Source organism: Helicoverpa armigera, chromosome 29 (genome assembly GCF_030705265.1).
Source record: "Helicoverpa armigera isolate CAAS_96S chromosome 29, ASM3070526v1, whole genome shotgun sequence".
NCBI classification, from domain to species: domain Eukaryota; kingdom Metazoa; phylum Arthropoda; class Insecta; order Lepidoptera; family Noctuidae; genus Helicoverpa; species Helicoverpa armigera.
In genome coordinates, this window is record NC_087148.1 from 3,852,377 (window position 1) to 3,869,252 (window position 16,876).

At 37.0% G+C, this 16,876-nt stretch overlaps 2 protein-coding genes across 2 annotated transcripts in view; one reads left to right on the plus strand and one right to left on the minus strand.

The window, feature by feature from the left end:
- LOC110383457 (acetyl-CoA carboxylase) overlaps positions 1-16,876 on the plus strand; it is an 87,720-nt gene that overhangs the window by 43,969 nt on the left and 26,875 nt on the right. Inside the window, exons 19-29 of the mRNA XM_064042611.1 lie at positions 1,389-1,494; positions 2,037-2,174; positions 2,830-2,936; positions 3,359-3,495; positions 4,130-4,216; positions 4,697-4,779; positions 5,489-5,598; positions 6,157-6,285; positions 6,867-7,049; positions 14,987-15,126; positions 15,709-15,919. Coding sequence (XP_063898681.1) covers positions 1,389-1,494; positions 2,037-2,174; positions 2,830-2,936; positions 3,359-3,495; positions 4,130-4,216; positions 4,697-4,779; positions 5,489-5,598; positions 6,157-6,285; positions 6,867-7,049; positions 14,987-15,126; positions 15,709-15,919 — 1,431 coding nt within the window. The remainder of the gene's footprint in view (positions 1-1,388; positions 1,495-2,036; positions 2,175-2,829; positions 2,937-3,358; positions 3,496-4,129; positions 4,217-4,696; positions 4,780-5,488; positions 5,599-6,156; positions 6,286-6,866; positions 7,050-14,986; positions 15,127-15,708; positions 15,920-16,876) is intronic.
- Positions 7,444-13,934, minus strand: LOC110383538 (odorant receptor 85c-like). The gene is made up of 9 exons (XM_064042656.1): positions 13,793-13,934; positions 11,508-11,644; positions 10,860-10,999; positions 10,211-10,388; positions 9,403-9,608; positions 8,985-9,084; positions 8,454-8,549; positions 7,948-8,106; positions 7,444-7,576 (listed from the first exon to the last, which is right to left on the minus strand). The coding sequence occupies exons 1-9, from the start codon at positions 13,911-13,913 to the stop codon at positions 7,532-7,534; spliced, it is 1,182 nt and encodes a 393-aa protein (XP_063898726.1). The 5' UTR covers positions 13,914-13,934; the 3' UTR covers positions 7,444-7,531.

A 16,876-nucleotide genomic window follows, 5' to 3' on the forward strand; every position in this document is an offset into this window, starting at 1 on the left:
TAGGGTTCCAAATATGGGTAAAGTTGAAAGAAAACATCTTGAGCAAATCTCGACTTTATTTCTATAAGCTATCTATCCCTTTTTTGCAGATAAGAGATTGAAATTTGACATAGTTTATATCCAGCATGTGTCTAAATTCAATCTTTAATCGCAGATCGATCGATAGATACGTTATAGAAATCCACCATAATAGGGGTCATTCTCTGTATGAGAATAGTAGGTATATGGTAGCTTCACTATGTATCTCTGGCTATTTAAGAAAACTATATAAAACTTGAGTAAACGGTTGTCTTTGAGAAAGAGAAAGATCCGTCAAAGTTACGAGCGCCATCTGCCGGCAAACTGATTAATACTCTCGTTGAAGATGGCGGTCATGTGGATAAGGGACAACCTTATGCGGAAATTGAGGTTTGTAGCAAATATTTTGGGGTGTTTTGGTATTTTTAGGGTCTAAATATCTACAAGAAATGTCGACTTAATAAGGTCTGTAATCTATCCGCTTTTCGGCAAAAAAAAAACACATTTTTTTGGTGTTTTTAGTGGTCTAAATATGGATTTAGGTGAAGGAAAATAAGTATATCGAACAAAAGTCGACTTAAAGAGGTCTAATAGTCGCCTTTATTAAACGTAATTCCTTCTATATACGAACATAGGTCTATGGATACTTTTAGTTTCACCATATCTGTCTTAATGTCATTGTCAATAATAAGAAAACTGTATAAAACTTGAGTATATAGTAGTCTTTGAGAAAGTAAAAGATCCATCAAAGTTACGAGCGCCATCTGCCGGCAAACTGATTAATACTCTCGTTGAAGATGGCGGTCATGTCGATAAGGGACAACCTTATGCTGAAATTGAGGTTTGTAGTACTAATAAAAAGGTCTTAAAGAATGAGGTCGACTTAAAATGCCAGTAGCTTTGTGCAAGGCATCATTTTTATCCGAGCCTTTTCCCATGGGATCGGCTTCCAGTCTAGTCGGATGCAGCTGAGCACCAGTGTTTTACAAGGAGCGGTTTCCTATCTGACCTCATCAACCCAGTTACTCGGGCTACAAAGCTAGCAAGTGTTGTGGTCAAAAATCCTTAAAATTTAAACTTAGGTAACCTAATAATCCATGGTAAGCTTGTCAGATTTTCTGGCTTCTCACTACCCTTAATGACAGCTGGGATCGATCCAACATTCTTAAACAAGAGGAACTCGCTATGACAAGATGGTCTCCCATCCACGGACTGACAACGTCAAACATTGCTTAACCTAATAAATACTTCTTAAATCTCCAAATCTGAATCTTTTTGAATCAGTACTCCTTTTAAACTGGTCTCTTAGCCAAGAACCTCTTCTTACCATTCAATCATCATCAACTAAATTATTATTATTTAATCACCAGGTCATGAAGATGGTGATGACACTAGCTGCACCGGAATCCGGCAAGGTGACGTGGATCCTTCGCTCTGGAGCCGTGCTAGATATGGGTGCTATGATCGGTACTCTGGGTAAGTTGTAGATGAAGTTTTATGTTATTTGTTTTTTGGTTACTGTTATATTAAACTTGAGAATTTTCATCGAAACCCGTTCAGCAGTTTGATGTGTATAGAAGTGAGGAATGAACTCAAAATTGTACAAAAAAAATATTGTAACATTAAAACTTTTACAATTTGTTTCTCTAAACTACTGGATCACTTCTCTTTTTCACTTATTACAAGAATTTGGACGTTAGAAAAACTACTTTTGTCAAAAGAAAACAACTAAACAATCTTTATATGGCTTTTACACAAATACTTATGTACATAATATGTAAATAAATACTATAATATGTACTCATAAGATACTGCTTAAATTATTGGTTTCTCTAATTGTTATTACTAGATTTACTGTTGATTGTAGCATCATTTTATTATTTAAATTAAGTTTTAAATAAAAAAATATATGAAGACTATTTCTTTTATTTGACTATTATTGACTATTTATTTGAGATCTTTAGGTAAATAATTAACTAAAAGTATACTATAGTAATAAGTATAATATTTTCCCGCAGAACTAGACGACCCGTCTCTGGTGACCACCGCCGTACCGTACAAGGGTCAGTTCCCGATCGAGGACAATCAGAACCTGTCGGAGAAGCTCAACCATGCGCACAACAAGTATAGAGCTGTGCTCGAGAATACTTTACAAGGTATGGCTTTTTATATTAATATTTATTTAAGAATAAGTTTGAAGACTGTACCAAAGTGGACCTATGAAGTTTTGAATACCACCGCCGTACTGTACAAGGGTCAGTTCCCATCGAGGACAATCAGAACCTGTCGGAGAACAACAAGTATAGAGCCGTGCTTGAGAATACTTTGCAAGGTATGTGTGTTTTTGTTATTTTTCAAAAAATAGTAAAACATAAGTTTTGTTGTATTTTGGAATACCTAGATTGTACCAAAATAAAGTTGAGTTGAGTCAAACAAAATAACTCTTCAACTTTGTAATATTAATAAATTAATGTTATGTATACAAAGTACATAATAATAAACTTTTACCGACTTTAGCTAGCTTAGTTACTTAATACAGTTATGTATTTTAAATAAAGGTTAAAAAAGCGTATGTGTTATTGTCAGGTATAACCCATATAACTATAGGTTTTTAAACTTTTGCGATTTGTTCAGTTATTTATAAGCAATCTAACTTAAACGCAGTCCTTTCATACCTTTATAGATAATATTTTAATCCCGATTGTAAACATGTAAAATCTTTTTATTACTGGCAAGTTTTATCAAAACCCTTCAGCTGATTATGTGTGCATGCGTAACAAACACACACTCACACACATGATTTTTCTCCAGGTTACTGCCTCCCAGAGCCATACAATACTCCTCGTCTCCGTGAAGTAGTGGAGAAATTCATGCAGAGTCTACGCGATCCGTCACTGCCTTTGTTGGAGCTGCAAGAGGTAAGAAATACTCTAAGAATGTAATAATTACTTATTATATACTAGTTTTTTTTTCGCGGGTACACACAAATGCCGAGGAAATGTATTCCCTCATCCGGATAAAGAGTAGTCTGTAATTTCTCGGGTTATAGTCTATCTTTGTATTAAATGTCATTGAAATCGGTTCAGTTTTTTGGGTGTGAAAAACAGTTACACAGACTTAAATTTGAAATTTTAATTTGGAACTGCTGAGTTGAGTGCTTGGATAAAATACCCGCAAAACCCTAAATCAATCAATTTTAATTCAAAATAGGCTGCAAAAGAGCATTTTTCGAATACCAAACATGACATGACACATCCCCAGGACGCCCTTCGTGTGTTTTTGCTAACTTCCAATAAAATTAACTCCAAAATAAACTAATGTTTACATTTTCTTTAACCAGGTCCTATCATCAACCTCCGGCCGTATACCCATAGCAGTAGAGAAGAAAGTTCGCAAACTAATGGCGTTATACGAGAGAAACATCACCAGTGTGCTAGCGCAGTTCCCTAGCCAACAGATAGCTAGTGTTATCGACCAGTAAGTTATTATATGCCTAGACTTTTTACCAAGATCCTTACCTATTGTCGGCTACGGCGACTGTTCTCATGTAAGGAGATCAGCCAGCTGCGCAGGACATGTTATAGTGGACGCACATTTGCTTGGACACAGGTGCACTCACTATTCCTTCACTCTCATAGCGCGATGGGACGACAATCCGACACCACCGGAGAGAGATCACACGAAGGACAATAACTTGCTTTCCGATGCACACTGAATTTTCTCAACTGTGTTGAAGTCGGCTTCCAGTCTCACCATATGCAGAGAACCAGGATAATCACTACATAGTATAAAACAAAGTCGCTTTTTCTGTCCCTATGTCCCTTTGTACTCTTAAATCTTCAAAACAACGCAACGGATTTTGATGCGGTTTTTTCAATAGATAGTGTGATTAAACAGGAAGGTTTATATGTATAAACATACATTAAATAGTGGGGAAACACTGTTAACCCTTGCGAAGCTGGGTCGGGTCGCTAGTTATCTTATAATATTCAATTTTTTTTTGTCAGTCAAATATGTATTTCAAAATGTTATTGCTGTATGACGAAAAAAAGGAGGTAGATTATGAGTATGTAGTAATGTGTTGTCTAATATCGATATATTTTTGTCACAGCCACGCAGCATCTCTAGCTAAGAGAGCAGACCGAGATGTGTTCTTCATGAGCACTCAAGCACTCGTTGTTTTGGTGCAGAGATATAGGTAAGAATATCTTGTTTATATACTAGTATTGTAGTAAGTTTAATGCAGGTTTCTCTACAGAGGATTATGTGAAAGTGTTGGCGAAATTAAAAAAGTGTAGTTCTTGGCAAACTTTTTGTTGAGACAGAACGTTGCGCTGGAGTGAAAAATATTTTATTAAAATCTATAATGAGTTGAATAAACAAACAAAAATAGTTGTGAACTGAAAATGTCAGAATCATGTAATATCAATAGATATTTAAAGAAGTAGCGACAATCTCTACAACCCTATTTACATCGACAAAAATCGGTAAAGCGGCCATCTTAATACCGATAATTCCATTTCCTTTGCCAAACGATTCGTTATTATAAAAAAAAACAATCGATTAAAATTTCGTTATAAATGCAATACATCACTACAACTACCTTTTTACGATAGATGTAAATTGGATCTCTCATTTATTATTTAACTTGTTTTAAATTATATTGTTTTTTCCATAGGAATGGCATTCGCGGTAGAATGAAGGCAGCTGTGCACGACCTACTCAAGCAGTACTACCAAGTAGAGAGCAACTTCCAACTCGGTGAGTTTCCATTTTCTTAGTAGTTCGTATTTCCTTGTTCAGCCTTTTTATCGTCCCACTGCTGGGCTGCGGCCTCTTCTCACACGGAGAAGGATTGAGCGTAAATCACCACGCTTGCTCAATGCGGGTTGGTGATTTCAGACTTTATAGTCCAGGTTTCCTTAAGATGTTTTCCTTCACCGTTAATCAGTTGTTTGGTGACCAAGATATGCTTAGAAAGTACATACAAACTTAGAAAAGTTGCTTTGATACTTGCCTGACCTGGATATTAGACGTTTAAATAATGGGCTGCGGGATTGTTCGTGCGAGTTACCGCGGCTCTGGTACATAAAAAGCCTACGACGGAACACGACGGTTTTTAGTCAGTAAGAGTCTGACACTCCCTCACCGCTGCTAACCCACAGCGGGAGGGGTCATTTGATGATTTTTGACGTCGTTAAAACGTTTATATAATAATTAAGTAAAATGCAGACTGAGTGAGCGGCTGGGTGAGTCTGCCCGTGACCATGGATGCTGTAAAGGATCCGAAACGTCGGGATTAAATAATATTAATATAACCGCGATAAAATCCGTAAAAGTAGTTACTGCATAAGTTACAGATGTTTTATCGCAGTAAAGCAAACTTGAAAGAGCGAAACTTGTTTTTATACACTTCATCCGCTTTCGCCAGATAAGTATTCAAATAATTAATGTGTTTTTATTGTTTTAGGTTCGTACGACAAATGCGTGGTGGCTCTAAGAGATCGTCATAAGGATGATATGCAAGCGGTGTCTAATATTATATTCTCACACAACCAAGTGGCTAAGAAGAATTTGTTGGTAAGTGTAATTTTCAATATCCTTAAGAGACCCTATAGGTTTATAATTTAAGATAGCTATTTAAGCTCTTATTGAATAATTTTAAAATTTGGTAGTTGACTAGGAAAACCAAATTACTTTATCATATTAATTTCTTAAAGCTTCTTAAAATAATGTCACTTTCTTTTATCGTTTTGATGGAAAAAACTGCTTTTATTTTGTTTTTGATAGATATAATTACCTATGCAGTTTGATGTCAAAAATCTGACGTCATAGCTTGCCTTTTCATACAAATTGCAAAAATAGTCTATTAAACCTTTTCTGACGGTTTAGTAAGAGTATTTTTGCAAGTATTGAATCTTGAGTTTGACTAGTTGGAAACTACTGCAAAATATTAATAATATAACCTATTTTTTTATAAGGAACTCTGTCTTTTCAATTACATGATACCAAATACACGTTTTTTGGAAACTCACCTATGTTATTCAGAATTGAAATCAAACCAATAAAATTAACTCTATTATATTATCCTCAGTGACCAGTAATGCCTAACTAACTATTTGTTTATTTTTAACACAGGTAACCCTTCTTATCGATCACCTTTGGTCGAACGAGCCGGGTCTCACGGATGAATTGGCGACTACCCTCAATGAGTTGACTTCTCTACATAGAGCCGAACACAGCCGAGTCGCTTTGAGAGCTAGACAGGTAATTTAGTTGTTATATGCTTTATTTTACATAATATTTGATATTTTAACCATTCGAAAATCTCCAACAGTTTGTTTTCAAGGCCTACAAATAGACCAATTGGAGAAACAATGATTACCTAGGGTAGAAAAAAAAACAACAAACTAGACAAATTCAATGACAAATAGACATCAATGTTATTACAAAAAGGTTAGCCATGTAAAAATAACGAAAATGAACTTTTCCTAAACACATGTCAAACTGCAGTTTTTGTAGTAGGTAATGTAATGTTACCATGTAATGTTCCCAACTGCAGATAATTTTTCTTGCACATAATGTAACTGACTAATTTTGGTGCTTATTTCAAACTAAAGATACATGTGATTTCTTAAATTTGATTTAAACCAATTTTAAGCGACATTCTAATTCAAACATTCGAAATCATACACATAATGTAAATTGCTAATTTTGATACTTATTTCAAAATAAAACTATAAGCGATTTCTTAAATCAAACCAACTTCTAGTTCAAAAATTCCGGCTTAAAATCACAACCCTTTACCGCAATTGGCTAAAAAATAAACCAACCATTTCTCTCCCCAGGTGTTAATCGCAGCTCACCAACCAGCCTACGAGTTACGTCACAACCAAATGGAGTCCATATTCTTATCAGCAGTCGACATGTACGGACACGACTTCCACCCAGAGAATCTACAGAAGCTGATACTCTCGGAGACTTCCATCTTCGATATTCTGCACGACTTCTTCTATCACACTAATGCGGCGGTAAGTTTGTTTGTGTGTTATTAACTGTAGTGGATATGTATATGTGTGTGGCGACTTCCACCCAGAGAATCTGCAGAAACTGATACTCTCCGAGACTTCCATCTTCGATATTCTGCACGACTTCTTCTATCATACTAATGCTGCGGTAAGTTTTGTTTATTTATTGACTTATTTATCTTTTTTTTTCGATATTCTACACGACTTCTATCATGCTAATGCTGCGGTGACTTTGACTATCTATTATTACGTAGCGACTTCCACTGAGGGGATCTGCAGAAACTGTTTCTATAAGCGACTTTCGTTTTCGATACACGATTTCAAAATATGTCGTCGGTCCACGAATAAAACCAATTTATAAGCGATTCGTATTCCACTCTTTATTTATAAGCAAAGTACATAAATAAACACGTGTTTTTTAAATATCAAAGCCAAAACAATTTTAAGTGCAAAAAAGAGTACTAGACTTCAATAAGTAAACGGATTTAAGATCTCAGTAGCGTAAACATTGAGTATGATGTTTGTAGAATCTGAAACAGATAGAAAAGACAACATTAATTTTAAAAACGTATAGTTATACACAAAAATCTCACTCTCTCTATCTCTAATGCACACACTTTATCTCTCTCTCAAACACTCCCTTTCTCTCTCTCTCTCTTATATACACATTCACTTTCAAACGGTTCAACTCTAATTGTCCTCACCCCTCTCTCCCTCTCCCTCCTCCTCAAAATCAAAATCAAATTGTTTTTATTTCAAATAGGCCTTTGCAGGCTCTTATGAAACGTCAAATTAGTTGCACGGTCCTCCTCCTGTTTCTTTGTCTCCCTCTCGTCCTCTTTATCTCATTTTACATTTTCTTCTTTATCTCATACACTTTAAATACAAACAAATGACATACGGATAGAAACAGCTCCATATCAAAGGCCATCATATTGAAGGCGGTGATCTCGTTGGGCACTTGAGCGCGCGCTATCATGAACACTATCATCTTCCTCACGCGCTCGTCATCCACGCGCTCCCAGCCGGAGCAGTAGAAACGGTTCGAGGTTTCCATTGACTGGAAACCAGAAATAACATTGAGGGCAAACATACATACAGAAGGTCAGAAGCCTGGTAGTCCGGCTGTCAGAGTCGAAAACCTACTTATTTATAACTCATCCTAGCGTTTTGCTAACTATTTAGCTGAGTACCTCCTTCTTAATGTGCTTAATGGTGAGACTCCTCAACCTAGTTGTCCGGGCAACTTGATACCCGTAGGTAAGTCTGTTTGTCAGACTTTCTGGTTTCTGACTTTTCGTCCAAGATATATTTAGAAAGCACATACAAACTTAGAAAAGTTGCATTAATACTTGCCTGACCAATTTTTTTTCATCGTTATTACTACTATTATAGTTAATAACTTACCATAGCTTTTAACTTAGCCGCGTAACGGCAAGGCAAGTAAATATGCACCACAGCTCCATACACAAATATCATGTAGCGGATATCAAAACCATAGCCCTGTAAATGAAATATTAAAAAGTAAAGCGTAATTAAATGTTAGGTCTTTACTATGAATTTATTTAATTTTATCTTCTTCTTCTTCTTCTTCTTAGCGTTTATCCCGTCTTGTGACGGGGTCCGCTTTCCGTATCTTCTTCTTCCACTTCGCTCTATCCTGGACATCTTCCTCTTTGAGTTCGCAGATTTCCATGTCTTTCTTTACGACACTCAACCACCGCAGTTTTGGCCTGCCTCTGCGCCTTTGACCGGGTATATCGAGATTGTATAAATTTATTTAATTTTATATACATTCAAAAAGAATCGTCTATGTATCGGTATACAGTGTACCACACAATCTAATTTTCCAGGATATAATATCGATTTAAATCCGAATAAACTGAATATCGCATCACATTATAAAAAGATTTCTTAAAATAATATTAAAAACCATACCTCAGTGATATGATACAAACACGTGCATATTTGTATCATGGTAGCTATAAATATAATTCCCAGCCATATGTTGAAAGTATCCTGAATCAAATCTACGTATCTGTAATATAATATTACCATATTAGATACATGTATCTCTCCGGTGGTGTCGGACTTCCGTCCCATCGGGCTATGAGAGTGAAGGAATAGTGAGTGCACCTGTGTCTGCGCAAATGCTCGTGCACTATAACATGTCCTGCTCAGTTGGCTGATCTCCTTACATGAGAACAGCCGCCGTAGCCAATAAAATCTGCTAGGAGAAAGTTCCCTCAGAAAACGTACAGTCAACTTCAGGTCAATGGTTACAGTTTTATAGGAAAATCGTACTTATTACTATTGAGTTAAGGTGCATGACAGTTACCACTGATGTGCAGTCTACCTGAACATCCGACACTGTTCTCTAATCACAGCTATGACCCTGCCATAGACCTCCTCTCTATCGGCCATCATGGCTTCCTCCAAAGCCTTGCAGTATAACTCCATCTTCAGGCAGGCGTGGTTCACGCATAACCCAAAGAAACCGTCGTAACCAGTGAAGTTTACTACGTATAGTATGGCTGCGTAGAACATGTAGACGAATAGTAGCTGGAATTTAAATATTATGATTATAAAAGAGACTATGACCCTTGAGTTTGTTTCGGCGTTTCTTCTCAGGGATCATTCAGTTAGGAAATGCCGACCCCAGCGTTCTCACTATGACGTGTAAAAGTGAAAAATAAAGATTTCATTTCATTTCATTATGGTCTTAAATAAGTTAATTAATAGTAAAAAAACCACTATAAAAACTCGTATAAATGCATGTTAAAACCAAAAATGTAATCGTTCATCAGGATTTAGATTTATTTATTCGCACAAACATAAAACGTTGTATATGAAGGATTTACATTTCGGAAAAGATCATATATTTTCTGCTTCTGACTAAAGCGTGAAATGGTTTACATAGTTTACTTTCCAGGTATTAAAAATTATTATAATTTTGACTTTTCTAATGAGTCCAAACACTGCTATGATATGATGTTCCATCATGAAGTTCCAGTTCATATCTTCCGGCTCCATCATCAGATCAGTTCGACGAGTTACAAGCAACCTTTTCCTTTTGAAGTACCTACGTTTTTCTTCTTACAATAACACTAATATACTGCTGACTATAGAAATAATTGAAAAATAGTAACATTCTATAATATTACCTCAAAATAAGGCGACTCAAATCTTTCCTCCGGCTCCTTAGAGAACGGCTTTTCCAAATCATGTATCATATACTTAGTAGGCTCAGACTTAAACATGAAGTTATAAATATTCAGCACTATAGCCATTACTGGAAACGTCATGACGCAAGTCGTCACCAGGCACGCCCAGAGTCTCTCGCTGTAAGTTGAGAATACACTACAACTATTACTATGACTGCCTCGTTGGTTTAGTGGTCGCATAGGAAGTGCACCTGTGTCTGCGCAAATGCTCGTGCACTATAATATGGCTGATCTCCTTATATGAGAACAGCCGCCGTGGCTGAAATCGGCCGTGGACGCCATTATTCCTTCTATCAGAACAACGAGCCGATCTATGATAATGTTCTAGTGTATCATCCTTTTCCGAACTAAACGTCGAGCACGCTCGCCTGTTTGTTACAAACCAACTTTAATCATCGGCAAGGATATTGAGCCCTGACCTTCACCTGCGCAGAAGTGATTTATTGGTATATTGCCTTATGTGTAGGCTCGGAGGATGATGATGGTTACATTACTTAGAAATGCTTTGGAAACCGAGCTGTATTGTACTATTCGCAAGAACGTTACATTACACAGAAATGCTCCAGAAAATGTTGTAGTCTATACTCACCTGTATATCTGACAGTTCCTGATAGAAGCTCGCGCTATATCTTTGTAAGTTTCAGCGACAGTGTTAAACATGTAGTGGTCTCTATCGAATTCGTCTAGTATTTGCTTTGCTTGGACGCGTTTGTGGTACATTAGGATCATCTGTAAATGAGGTGATGTTAACGCTGGTAAAGATATTAAAAAAATTATGAATAACTAGCTGTTTCACCCCCGTCCCAGAGAAAATTCTTCTGGGCAAAGACAAAATATAGTTTATGTGACTCGGGCATAGTGGAGCTTCCCAACAGTAAAATATTTTTTCCAATTGGTTCAGTACTTTCAGAGCCTCAAGGGTGCAAACAAACAATAAATGTTATTATTATATTGGTGTAGATGCTTATCCACACTGTTTCACTTAGTTTCACCACGTCCCTACTGATTGGGTAAAACATAGTCTATGCCAGGAATAGTGTAGCTTCCCAACGGTGTTTTTTATTCTAAAGCAATGCTTTCAGAGCCTCAATAAACAAAACATTGTACTAAACAATAAATACTTCTATAAGCATGGGAGGGTCGTAATTAAAATAAATAATGTGGTACTAGCTATTTACCAGGGTAACACAGTATCGGCGAAAATGAATGTATGTAATAAAGTCTTAGTTTTTTTTACCTTAAAGAATCCGCCCAGGAAAGGTCCAACAACGGTGCTATGCCTGATAATGTTAACAATATCGCCATTTTTCCAGCATTTGTACATGTCCAAGAATATCATTATCGCTACCGGGGCTACTGTTGCTATGAGTATTGCTGTTAAATACAAAAAATATATATTATACTTAACTAAGATATGGAAAGCCTTCAGAAGAAGGAAAATAAAACTTTACATGCCAAATATATCTTAGGGTGCATCTACACGGTGCAAGTAGCTTGCGCATGTTGAGGCACATGCATTTTAAAAACGTGCGTGCTTAGCGACTCGTGCATGTATTATACACCCATGCTCTATTGCGTGCGCGCGGGTCACTTGCGCATCTTAACTTGCTTGCTCCAGCTACATGTTCCGTGTAGACCCTTAGGCCCAAGTTCAATGACAACATAAACGTTTACAATGAATTTTAACTTTCATATTTCAAACTAAACAGTTCTTTAAAAAAATCGAACGTTTATGTTTTCTATTGAGAATAGAATTGTTTAATTCTAATCCTTGCCTACAAATATTTTGTAAACGGACTCTTCTTAAACACGTCTGTTTATTTTATTGTAAATAATACTCTTCATTCAATACCAGTAAAACGAACAAAAGTTTCGAAGCCTTTATAAAAAAATACTCCTTATAATACACTCTTTTGCAAAAAAAACGGGCACTTATGCGAAATCTTAGTTTTTAGGACTTTACGTGTATTTCAAAGGGTTTTAATGATTGTAGTATGTTTCTAGCATCAATAGGGTTAGCCAAGCATGCGTGAGAGTGTGTTCTAAATTTGAATTTTGTACAATTGCTAAGAACTTGGTAAAACCTTGTTTTGGACTAATTGCTGACAGAAAGTTCGTCGGTGTTTTGAAAAGTTTTTGAAGTGATTTCCAGAAAAATGATAATGCAGTTTTAATTAATGATTAATATACCTTTCTTTTAGATCAAAACATTTTTGAAAAACTATGCGTATTTGATAAAATTTTCACCTGCTCTATATGGACTATACTGATGATTGATGGCAATGATAAGAGTTTCGGTATTTTAGTGTAAAGTGTTCTATTGTTCAGATATTGTACCCACGTATTTTAAAATATTGTTTTTTCATAAATAAACACTATTTAGAGGAGTATCAGTACCTTGGGCTGCGACAAAACCAATTTAAAGTAAGCAGTGCCGATCACAACTCGGCTCCTATCGGACTTTGACATTTAAAAATACCAAATTTTGTGATAAATGTTAAAATTAACTTCATGAAAAATGATGAGGAGGGTTAAAGCTATCTAAAAAGTCAAAATATTGCCGCGTTAAAACTCTCGATAACTCCATAGGTATCGGGTTACTAAATGATGATTTAGCTGAAAGGGAGTCAAGAATTCAAAATTATTGGCCAAACGTATGTTTCTTAAGAAATGAGCAGATAGCCAATTATTGTTATGATTTAAGCAGGAAAGTGCTGTAGATGCCAGAAAATCTCGGTGCAGGCAAGTTTATTTAATAAAATGTCCGTGGGATGAAAACATGCTATTTGAACGCTCAGACTCATAGATCTTCAGAGGTCTACGGAGTTTCCCAAGAGACGAGGTTGTTTAAAAATCAGTGATTACGAGACCTTAAGACCTCGTGCTCACAGTCTATGCGCTATTTTCTGTATTTGTAGAATTTCAAGACTTTTAAAAATGTCAAAGTCTGATAGGAGACGAGTCGTGATCGGCACTGCTTACTTTAAATTGGTTTTGTCGCAGCCCAAGGTACTGATACTCCTCTAAATAGTGTTTATTTATGAAAAAACGATATTTTAAAATACGTGGGTACAATATCTGAACAATAGAACACTTTACACTAAAATACCGAAACTCTTATCATTGCCATCAATCATCAGTATAGTCCATATAGAGCAGGTGAAAATTTTATCAAATACGCATAGTTTTTCAAAAATGTTTTGATCTAAAAGAAAGGTACATTAATCATTAATTAAAACTGCATTATCATTTTTCTGAAAATCACGTCAAAAACTTTTTAAAACACCGACGAACTTTCTGTCAGCAATTAGTCCAAAACAAGGTTTTCCCAAGTTCTTAGCAATTGTACAAAATTCAAATTTAGAACACACTCTCACGCATGCTTGGCTAACCCTATTGATGCTAGAAACATACTACAATCATTAAAACCCTTTGAAATACACGTAAAGTCCTTAAAACTAAGATTTCACATAGGTGCCCGTTTTTTTTGCAAAAGAGTTTATAAACACGGATGGTACTTACGTATACTGAAAAGTCTCCACTTTTCAGTCCTAGGATTGGGATATATCATGGCGATACAGAGAGAAAATGTTATCAGTCTGTATGTCTCATGAAACGGCTTGAATTCTAATTCGTCGTCCATTTTGGCCACAGAAATACTGTTATTACTTTCTGATAGACAAATTGGATATGAGTTGAAAGTATAATAAGTGTTCTCGAATGTCAGAATGAAAGACAATTAGAAATGTAATAGAATAATTTGCCAATGTATCTGCGTCTATATCTATCCGTAAAAATATGCAAGTCTGTTTGTCTGTCCTGTGTAAAGACATCAGCATCATCATGGTTAACCACTTCACTGTCCACGAAGCAGACACAATAGTAAGACAATCGGTGTGTATCACATATGACTCATGGGACAGGGAACTTATTAAAGATATCTGCTTCAACTTTAAGTTTTAATATATTTACATACATATGTACATTGATAGTTAAACAAAAGCTCGTATAATTAGGACTGCAAAAACGTTTTGATTGTGACTAAGTTAAGAGAAATCGAGACGCACAACTAGTGTTGTAATTAAAAAGAAATGCTTAATGTTTCCTTCGTTTCAAAAGAAATGCCTGCAGCGTTAGCTTTGAAGTGAAATGTAATTGATTAAATTAATCAGTCAATTAGGTCTTTTATTTTGTAATCGGTCATGATTTCCCTCATTAGAAGAATTCCTTTGTGAATGAAACTTTCTTTGATAGGCTAATTAGGGTATTTCTGCCACTGTAAAACTGCAAAATCGAACTTTTTGAGGTGTTTGAAAGGTTTTGAATATATATTTTTTTCACCACAACTATTTTTTTTTTAATCCAAACAAATAAATTAATATTATTCTAATGCTAAACGCAGAGGATTTTTTGTTATAATATTTTTGGGCACCTTCAAAGTTGCCTTAAAATAGTCCTAGGTATTTTATAACTTACACATAAAATTATTGGAGTCTGAAAGTTGGTAATTGATTCACCCGTGCATCGGAGAGCACGTTAATGTCAGTCCTATGCCTGATCTCTCTCCGGTGGTGTCGGATTGCCGTCCCGTCACGCTATGAGAGTGAAGGCATAGTGAGTGCACTATAATATGTCCTGCGCAGCTGGCTAATCTTCTTATATGAGAACTACTTACCGTATTATTATCCTGTCTAATAACTCCCCATCTTGCTTCAGGTATGCAACGCAGCTCTAGAAGTGTACGTCCGTCGTGCGTACACGTCGTACGACATCACTTGCCTCCAACACCTGGCTTTGTCCGGAGAGCTGGGCGTTGTGCACTTCCAATTCATACTGCCTACTGGACATCCTAATAGGTAAGATGTCTTTTTAATTATTAAAACGCTTACATTAGCTTCACTTGTAACTAACTATGTATGTAAAAAAATCTTGGTATATGCCTATACCATGTCGAATTGCGACTCTGATAACGAGGTGGTCCAAATGTTCGAACTACCCTCGTAATATTTATTCTTATGAAACAAATAAAGCCGGTGGTTTTACCCGCGCCCCTTTGAAACTACACAGCGCATATGGATAAAAAGTTAGACGTTCAGTCAGTCATTTATCAGTATGACAGAAAGAATTTTACAAATCGATTCAATAGTCCCAATGATAAGCGTATCCTTAAGCAAACAAAATCTGTGAATCTTTTTCTTTGCATGATCCTAAAAACCGAGCGCATTGAGACCACCATATATCTATGTTACTTTGTACATATTTTTATTAACTTCACTTGTAACTATGTATGAAAGAAAATCTTAGAATTTTAATTTGACCCACTTCCCGGTCTTCGATTAGGATGAAATTTTGCACACGCTCCGAGTTCTGATGACAATACATGACTAGCGTGTTTTTTTTTACCGCATGATTATATTACCTTTTACCATTCCCAACAGGATCCCAATCAGCCAATCAGAGATCGAGCTAGCCTCCGCCTCAGATCAGGAAGGCATACCAGCAGAACTTTGCACGGCAGCGATGCGCAAATGCCACCACCGCACCGGCGCCCTCGCCGCCTTCGAGAGCTTCGACCAGTTCGTGCAGTACTCCGACGAACTGCTGGACTTGGTGCACGACTTCGCCAGCTCCGCCACTGTCCGGAGAGAGGTCAGTTCTGTTCTAGAAGATTCTACATTGTTCCTTCCTAATGTAGCTAGAGGCGGTCAGATTGTTCGAGAGTTGTCGTGGTCCTGGAGTGTGTTAAAGGTGTCTTTAGGTACTTTCTAGCGTGTTCTAGAAGATTCTAGAGGGTTCTACAGAATTCTGTCTCTAAAGGGTATAAAATTGTTCAAGAGTTGTCGTGGTCCTGGAGTGTCTTAAAGTGGACTTCAGGAACTGTTAAGAGAGTATTAGAAGATTCAGGAGGATTATAAAAGGTCCTACGTCGTTGTCTCCCCAAAGGTTCAAGATCTATCGTGACCCTAGTGTGTTAAAAGCGACTTTAGAAGCATCGACGGTCTTTCAATCCATTAAGAGTGTCTTTCAATGACTCCTCGACTAAGACACTCCCCCTTCAGCCATTTGAAGACTTGTCACCTTCACAAAGACGTTAGACAGTGGTGGTTAGACAGCTGGCTACGTAAGCCGGAGCTATGCGGCGCGGCGATGCGCGAGTGCCACCACCGCACCGGCGCGCTCGCCGCCTTCGAGAGCTTCGACCAGTTCGTGCAGTACTCCGACGAGCTGCTCGACCTGGTGCACGACTTCGCCAGCTCCGCCACTGTGCGGAGAGAGGTCAGTTCGAGACTGTTCTAGAACATTCTAGCAGGTTCTGCAGCGTTGTCTCCCCAAAGTGTGTTAGGTTGTTCGAGAGTTGTTGTGGTCCTGGAGTGTGTTAAAGGCGACTTCAGGATCTTTCAAGAGAGTTGTAGATGGTTGTGGAAGATTCTAGAAGGTCCTACGTCGTTATATCCCCAAGGGTTCAGGAGCTATCGTGACCCTAGTGTGTTAAAGGCGACTTTAGGAGCATCTAAGGTCTTAAAGTGTCTTAAGAGTGTGTTAAGGGCAACTTTAGGAACATACAGGGTCTGGTAGCGTCTTAAGATTGTGTTATAAGCAACTTTA